The following is a 9,189-nucleotide window of genomic DNA, read 5'->3' as shown; positions in this document are numbered from 1 at the left end:
CCAGTCCGGTTCTGCGCGCGGAAGCGGCCCGTTCGGGGGGCACCTCCACGCGCTGCCAGGGCCGCTGGGCGGACACTCCGCGCAGCCAACTTAGTGGTACCGCGGCCCAGCGCGGACGCGGTACCACCGCGCCTTGGGACTGTACCCAGCTCAGGTGTGTTTGGTACCCGTCTAGAGGTTACATTCCTCGAGCAGCGCGGCATTCCTCATGGGAAATTGCCGATAGCCTCCTTCGGGGGGCGATCGCGTGGTGCGCTTACAGAAATTTTGGGATGGTTGCTTCCGAAATTTTTTGACCAACACCAAGCCCACGCGAAAAATGCGCACAGGAAAAAGCCCACAAACATAAATACCCAGAAGAAAAAAGCTCACAAAGAAAAAAGCCCACGTCGAAAAAACTCACACGGAAAAAGCTCACAGTAAAAAAAACAACCGAAAAAAGCTCACATCCTTGATTTTAAATTTTAAAACGTAATTAATTTTCAATTTATGAAGTAGGTATCTTTCTAACTTTACTTTTTATCACCTCTTGCTGAGGATGGTTTAATTAAATAATCCGAAACTAGTCGCCGGTTGAATCGCCTTTGTCATTAATTCCTATGTTATAAATAAAACTGAGTTGACATTGCCCAAAAAATGTTTGCACCAAATCAAAAATTTTCTAATTATTTAACAGATAGTGATAAGATAGATAGTGATAAGAATTAAAAAAAAATACACAAGTTCAGTTTTTCAACTACTTCAAATCATCGCTTTCTATTTTTGGTGGAAATGTTGTATACTTTCTGAAATATTTAGGGCCTTTTTATAGAAAGCTCAGTTAAAGTTAATTTCGCTGTTAGAAGTTAACAGAGCGAATGGACCAATCGGATTGGTTCAATTTGGTCACGTGACCAGTTAATCATGCATTAAATTAATGACGCTTTTAGAGAAGAAATTTTTTTCGAAAAAGTAGATAGGGTGCTATTTAACATTGTAAAACTGGGGACGGTCAGGGGCGGATCCTGAAAATAATTTGGAGGGGGGGGCTTCCAAAAATTTTTAGAATGGTGAAGCTATTGACTGTCGGTATGTTAAAAAATATTTAAATAAATTTGTATCAAAGTTAATCCCAAAAAACTTTTTAGCCAAAAAATGTTACAGTGCAAATTTATATATTTTTCTAAATAAAACACCCCATATTTTGCGCATTTCTGGATATACATAGTTGTTCAATATGTTTTTTACTAGTAGATTTTGCTTATTATTTAAAATGATTGACTAAAATACACTCTTTATTTTAAACTACAACATAAAATACAACAGCCATGCAATGTTAATTTACATACAATTGTTTAAGTTTAAATAATAAAATTTCTGGACGCAAAAAGTACTTGTAAGCAACTTCCTTTTTTTCAAGAATATCTATTTCTATAATATTTTATTAAGTTATTAATTTATTTTCAGTATAAGGAAAGGTATTTGGTGTTTTTTGGACTATTACTCAAAAAATACAATTTTCGGGCAACGTTTCGCTTTTAATTTAATCTTCTTCAAGCCGTAAATTGTTTTTTATGAACGGGTTGAAGAAGATTAAGGTAAAATCGAAACGTCGCCAGAAAATTGTTTTATTTTGAGTGATATAAAATTATTTTCCTTATACTGAAACTAAACAAAATGGGCAAAAACACATTAGGAATGAATAATTTATTTATTAATATTTATTTACGTTATTAAATAAATAATTGTTTCACCAAACTTTGTTTAGTTTTGAAGTTACATATAATAAATTCATCCACGACAGCAGAGATTTTTTTTTCCCTGTGAGCTTTTTCCGTGTGCCTTTTTCGGTGGGCTCATTTCATGGATTCGTGTGAACTGTGGTGTCTTATTTCGGGACAGTTTACACCTGCCTTTGGAATTTTTTACTTTCGCGAGTTCGTAGCGTAGTTTATGCTACGATGCATTTAATTGCTTCAAGAAGGAAAAACTCGAATGTCTTTCATTCATCCTTCATTTTTTTACTGAAAAGTGAATTTATAAATACAGATATGGCTGCTGCATTGCCAGACTCGTCAGAAATTCAATTCATTATTTATTATCCACGTTTGGCCAACAAGGTGAAAATTTTCAAAATTCTGGGTGACCTGAAAGGTTGCTTGTTTTGGTTTTGCGAACGAGTGCTTACATAACTTCCGGGATATTTTTAGGTGCGAAGTATTTTGATAAGATGTTATCAGATAACAGAAAAATGGATGGCAATTAGGTACTTTGACATACTTAAAACCCTAATCAACTTAATCTAAAAATATACTACTATTTTATTTTAATTTTACCTACCATTTATATTATTTAATTTATTTAGAAAATGACTTGCTACTGCATTCCCTAAAATATTTTTTCAGTAATTGATTCTTAAATATTCTGCATTTTAACCACCATGGTCATCGGAAAATATGAAATAAAAAATTTCATCTCAAGATCGGGCTTTTCAAGATTAGAGTTTTTTTAATTTGAATTTTTAGTTTTATTCATTTTTAAAAGTTTCTAACTTTTAAGAGAGAATTCCGATCCCTGGGTTTCTTCATATTTTGCTTTATTTTTATATTTTTGCAGTAGTTCCGTTTTTAAATTTTTTCTGGATTAGATTTCATTGTCGCCAATAAAAACTGTGACCCACAGAACTCGTCTTAAAATTTGGTGATCATTGGCCCTTGGAATGGGCCAATCAATAAGACTGAATAATTTTGATCACCATTTTGTAGTTACTTCTCTATAAAGTGGGAGGAGATAACTGCAATCGCTGCAATTTTTTGTCCCTTCGACTCCGACTCTGTGGCCAATAAAAACTGAGAAACCGGTTTGTTTCCACAGAACTAGCGAAATATGGTAATCATTGGCCCTTCGAATTAACCAATCAGTTAGAAAATGTGGCCCCAATGAAATTTAAGGCGAACTAAACTCCAATTTTTTTCTGAGGTTTTTCTAAGTCCGATTGCCTTGTCGGTGTAAATCATTGTTTTTGGCTTCAACAGTTGAGCAATTATTTATTTAATTTTTTTCATTTTGAGGCATAAAGATAAGAATTTGTGTTTTTTTAATTACATTTGAAACATAAATAACCGCGTTATTAATGCCGAGATCATTATTATTACTAATTATTATTTACGACCATTAGAGTCGTACCACAATCAAGACACCTTAACACATTTATGGCCTAATAATTCTGCGCTGGAATGCCACAATAGCAATTCATAATTTAAATTTTTCATAATTAAATTATTAATTGATTCGGTACCATTCCGAGCGTAATTAATTTCTTCTCCTTGTACATTAGCACAAAACCCAAGGTTTATAAACGCGCAAAAATACAATAAGCATGTCACAAACTGTATTTATTATAAAACAACATTAGACACTTTGTAAAAATTCCAAATTAGTTTTCGGTTCGTACAAATTCGGATCCAAAGCTGCAGCCGACGTGAAATATGCTTTAGCAAGATTTATTCGCCCCATCTTGTGATGTAAAACAGCTAAATTGTTGAACGCCGATGCGTGTGTTGAATCCGAGGATAGACATAAATTCAAACATTGCACAGCCAGCTCTAAATCACCGGCTGACTGCAAATTACAATATTACGACTCAATTGCACACAAGTGCGACTTACGAGAGCCAAATGTGACAAATTGTACCAAACCTCAGCCTTGATTAGGGGATCTATTGCCAAATCAAGCGCGCGCTGGAACAGCGAGGTGGTCAAGTCGAGCTGCTGGGAGTATAGGCAGCACAAGCCTAGGTTGTTGTACAGCTCGGCCGAATGCGCACCCATGGCCAAAACGCGCCTAAAAATAAACGAATGCACGACAAAATAAGGATAATGCACGTTAGTAGAAATTTAAGTGGAAAAAAAGTTTAACTAAAATCGACCATTTTTAATTCAACTAAATTAATTTCAAAGTGGCCGTTTCGGAGCGTCAACTTTGAAAATTTTGAATGGGTTTTTAAAAAATTAAAAACTTTAGTTAGGTATCAAAAAAGGTGAAAAACTAGATAATAAAATCTGGAAATTTAGGATAAATCATTTATTAATTTCAACAGTAGAAAATAAACTATTTCTGTTGTAAAAATTTGCATTACAAAAACAAACAAGAAAACAAAATACATCTAGCAAAAAACTAAAAAAAGAGAAAGGTTACAGAAATTAATTATGTATTTTTTACAAATTTTTAGATAAAATTCTTTTTTTTGTAAAAATTCCTCTCAGCCTAGAAAATAATCTCTGTGATCAGGCAGATCTGTATTACCAATACTTTTTCATTCAATTAATATTTTTGTTTTCAGTGATTTTTGTAGGTACGTATTTACGTTTTTTATAATAAAGTTTGTTTAAGTTTGTCAATAAATAATTTTTCCACAACTCCTGATACAACATTTTTTTAATTGAAACTATTTTAATCTTGTTACACTGCTTATTAATATTTTAAAGTGAATTTTGATATAAGGTAAGTCAAATTTCAATGTAGTTTGATTAAAACAATTTTGTGCTTTTGCTTGGGCTTAAGAATATTAAGAATCAAAAGATAACAAAACCTTAAATAATGATAATAGATAAGTTGCATAAAAAGAATCAGTATTTAACAATGTTCGGGCTCTGGTGATAATGAATCATCAAGGGTGCTTCGAATTTTCGAAAAATAAAATTCCCGAGTGACAATACACAGTTAAAAAAAATATATTAAAATTAAAACAAAAAACATGAAAACTAATAATTATTTATTTTTATTACCTATACAAGACGATAAAGAGATTGTTTATTTAAGAATGGACTTGTTATTTCACGAATAGTTGAACAATCTTTATCGTCGTGTATAAAAACTTCAAGTTTAACGAAAAAAAGTTATTGTTAATCCATTAATCCTTCAAATTACTAATATGCTGGAACTCGTAAGTTGAATGAAATAAATTAAAAAAAAATATTTTTCCTTGCTGTTAAAGTGCTATTTTATCTCCTCAGAAAAGGTGATAAAGAAATAGTTTCACATCTACTATAGAAACAAATTAAAATAAAAAATTAAAAAATATTCTATTTTAATTAGAAAGGTTAAACACAATTTTAGAATATTTAAAACATTTTTAGGAATTTAGGAAAAATAAAAATAGTGTCAAATAATATTTACATTTATAACAAAACAGAAATGATTCAAGTTTCAAGAAAAAATACGGGTTAGGTAAGTTTCTCAAGATTCGATTTCCAGTTATTAGCTAATTCATAGTTTTATCCTACTTTTCTAAACCCCACTCCAAAAGTGAAAAACTCTACACAGGGGGGTTTCCAAAATTTTTAGACATTCATAAACTATTAAACTATTGAATGAGACTTTTATTGTTGATATGTTAAAATATTTAAATAATAAAAAAAATTGAGACCCAAAATATTTTATTATATAATACTAATAATAATAATAATAATAATAATAATAATAATAATAATAATAATAATAATAATAATAATAATAATAATAATAATAATAAATGTTAATATTATTAATTAAAAAACATTTGTTCATCAGACTTTTATTTTATTTAAAAAAAAAATAAAAACTGAAGTTGGGGGGAGGGGTCCTGAACTGTAAAAGTTAGACATACCTTTGGTTGCTGTTAAAAAATAGGGTTATTTAATTTGAAAAATTTGGCCGCTGATAATAAACTAACTTGGGCTATCTTAAATGATTATTCAAACTTTCGGTTGTCAAATGCAAAAAAATATTTATTCATTGCAAAGGGCCTAAGTGCAGTGATTTTTTACATTAACCCTCGAACTAAAAGTTTTGACAAAAAATTAAAAAATAAAAAAACTTGGGTGCGTTTTACTCTAAATAAGTGGCGAACGGAAAGGATGAAATATTTAAAACAATTTAAATTACCATTTAAAATTTAAGTTTTAAAAATAAAACCGGAAGTTCAGTAATTTTTAAAACAATTAAGGATGGCCGATTTTGGTTCTGTGCAAAATTTCAAAGTCATATCTGTAAGTTTCTGGGTCCGAAATTTCAACTTGTATTAATTTTTTCTTATTTTACTATTTCCTACCACTTACAAAAGAATTTTTGCCGATCATTAATTAGTAAGCTATACTAAACTTTTGTCGTTTAAAACACATTTTTGTCGTTGGTTTTTGCTTTCAGGTCAGAGTAATTTAGATCAAAGTTAAGAGGTACTCAATTATTGTTTAAACAAATAATTTTAATTAAGTGAAAATAACCTGTAGTAGCGTAAGGCCATCTCCGGCTGGTTGTTATAGAAGTGATACATCCCGATACAGGCAATAGCTTCGGTGTTCATGGCATCTTCAATGACCACACTTCTGTAAAACTTGACCGAAGGCGCCGTTTCGTTCAAATTTTCATAAAGCCTTGCCAGTTCGGTCATTATCGAAACATCATTGGGAAAAATCTCAAGCCCGGCTTTGCATATTTCCACAGCGGAGAGAGGTTGGTCTGCAATTTTTCCTCCTCGCTTAATTAACCTTTAATTTACGTTGAGTTACCCAATCTCAGATAAATCCTAGTCAGTCTAATAAAACTCTCAACGTGATGGTGCTGTTTCAAGGCACTTCTCATTTGTTGTTCCGCATCCCTGATCAAATTGAGGGCAATGTAGCACTTGCCCAGCTGCACCTTCCACCACCAGTCCTCAAATCTGCAGAACTGGGTCGCTTGGACCGCCAACTCCATCGCATTTCTCACATCGCCCTCGTGGTAGAAAAGGTACTCGAACAGGGGCTTGGACAAGCCCGAGTTTTTCGCATATTTGGCGATGTTCAGGCGGGAAACTTGGATAAAAGGGCCCTCTTTCTGGCTGTACATGGCCGCGGTGCCCAGCCGGATGGCCCTGGCGGACTGGCTGGCGGGCCGGGCGGTCTTGAGGCGGTCCAGGGCCGAGCCAGGCCGCAGCTGGGTCCCGGGGCGGGCCACCCCCGAGATGGGGCGCCCGGTGGAGGTGTTGGGCCTGGAAATGTCGTTTTGGGCTAGTTTGGCACTGGGTTAGTACCTGACTGAGGTGGTCGGGGCTGCGGTTTTGATGGAGGTCCCTGGGCGCGGGGCTGTCGCGACGGCGTTGTCGTCCAGGAAGTCGCCTTCGTACAAGTCCTCGCTCTCGATGTCGTCCACGTACACCCTCTGGGTCAGAGCCCGCATTTTCAGGCACCAGGCCGCTTGGTCCAAGGGCTGGCTTTCCAAAATTTCGCTGCACACTTCGGCACATTTGTCGAATTTTCGACGCCGAAATAAACTTAAGGCTAGGTATAAGGGATCCATTTTGGTGCGTGTTTGTGTTGAGTTGCCTTAGCGATTGTATTGATTCCCGCCTGGTTTCCGTCTTTTCTTCGGTGTTAAAGTTAATAACTTTATCAAAATTCAATTTGAAATATGTGGTAAAACCAGGACCATCCTAAGATGTTTGTGGTTCTTGGGCTACTGATGGGTGGTACCACCAGCAAACTGATTCGTTGTAATGATACTAATAATGAAAACTGTGTCACTCGGAGCCCGTTTATTTAGATATTATTCGTGGATAAATGTGCAGCCTTCGAAGCATTTTTCAAATATTCTCCATAAATGAGAACCATTGCTAAACATTTTGTACAAAAGTTTCGCTAAATTCAATTACAAACTCAGCAAGGTTGGTTGCTTCAAAAAAATTTTCATGCTCATTATTACTCGTGGGCCACCCTGTTTAATTGCAATAATTCATCTAAAACGCATTTTTTCCACTTTTTTAATTAAATTCTCTAATTTTTTAATAGATTTCATCAAAAGATACCGGGCATATAAGTTGATTCTACAATTTTAAATTTTTTTTTACCTTTTTTGTGACTTTCAGCACGTTTTTGGCCGAAAATAGACATAATTTCTCCAAAAATTTGTGTATTTTCTAGTCAAAAATAGTGGACGTGCGCAAATCCTACTGGATTCGCAGAGGCTATGTATTTATTAACAATGTTTTTCGGGAGTTTACTAAACAAACTTAGTTTACTAAAAATGTTTAGAGATAAATTAAATATTTTTGTTTAATTTTTTATAATTTAAGAAGTAAGTTATCTAAGGATTCAACGCTAAACTTTGAAGATATGTTTCACCAATACGTTCATCTCCTTTTCTCTCAAAAAAAGGTATTTTCCCTTTATTAGGATGTGCTCTTACGTTTACAATTTGGCGCTTTTACCTTTTTTTACCTTTTCCCGCATTATTTTCTTATTTCTGCAGTTTTATGCTCCGCTTTACGTTTATACTTCTATGTGTTCTCTCAATATGTTATTTTTGCTTACGTGTTGTTTCACTTACCTTTTCTACACTTTTTTTCATAGAAAAATTGTTACCCTGATCCGGGTGCGAACACCCGACCTCCCCCGTCGAAAGTGGCGCTTATACCACTGGGCCACCAGGGCCCCAAGTACTGACCGTGTTTTGCAGATATTTTAACACAAACTTTTTAAATAAATCAACATTACAAACTATATAATTGCAATAATTCACCTAAAACGCAAATACATTCAGTTCAGTAGTCGGCGAATTAGCTCGAGAAAACATTTTCTTCCAATTTTTTTCAATTTAATTCTCTTATTTTTCACCAGATTTCGTCAAAAGATACCGGGCGTATAAGTTGATTCTACAATTTTAAAATTGTTTTTACCTTTCTTGTGACTTTTAGCACGTTTTTGGTCGAAAATGGACATAATTTCTCCAAAAATCACCAAATTTGTGTATTTTCTAGTCAAAAATAGTGGACGTGCGCAAATCCTACTGGATTCGCAGTGGCTATGATTTTTATTAACAATGTTTTTCGGGAGTTTACTAAACAAACTCAGTTAACTGAAAATTTTTAGAGATAAATTGAATATCTTCGTTTAGTTTTTTTATAATTTAAGAAGTAAGTCATCTAAGGATTCAACGCTAAAGTTTGAAGTTATGTCTCACCCTTACGTTCATCTCATTGTCTCTCAAAACAAAAGGTATTTATTTTCCCTTTACAATATGCTCTTAATACGTTTACAATTTGGCGTCTTTACGTACTTTTACCTTTTGCCGCATTTTTTTCTTATTTCTGTCAGTTTTATGCTCCGCTTTACGTTTATACTTCTATGTGTTCTCTCAATATGTTATTTTTGCTTACGTGTTGTTTCACTTACCTTTTCTACACTTTTTTTCATA

At 33.8% G+C, this 9,189-nt stretch overlaps 1 protein-coding gene across 1 annotated transcript; it reads right to left on the bottom strand.

The window, feature by feature from the left end:
• Window positions 1-3,348: 3,348 nt before the first annotated feature.
• Window positions 3,349-7,330, bottom strand: BBS8 (Bardet-Biedl syndrome 8). Its single transcript, XM_015983857.2, has 5 exons — window positions 7,031-7,330; window positions 6,528-6,988; window positions 6,243-6,477; window positions 3,648-3,822; window positions 3,349-3,600 (listed from the first exon to the last, which is right to left on the bottom strand). The coding sequence occupies exons 1-5, from the start codon at window positions 7,294-7,296 to the stop codon at window positions 3,391-3,393; spliced, it is 1,347 nt and encodes a 448-aa protein (XP_015839343.1). The 5' UTR covers window positions 7,297-7,330; the 3' UTR covers window positions 3,349-3,390.
• Between the last annotated feature and the right edge of the window lie 1,859 nt (window positions 7,331-9,189).

The sequence above is a fragment of the Tribolium castaneum genome, chromosome 2, assembly GCF_031307605.1.
Source record: "Tribolium castaneum strain GA2 chromosome 2, icTriCast1.1, whole genome shotgun sequence".
NCBI lineage: Eukaryota > Metazoa > Arthropoda > Insecta > Coleoptera > Tenebrionidae > Tribolium > Tribolium castaneum.
Note: the sequence above shows the minus strand (reverse complement) of the source record. Positions and strands in the feature narration are given on the sequence as shown.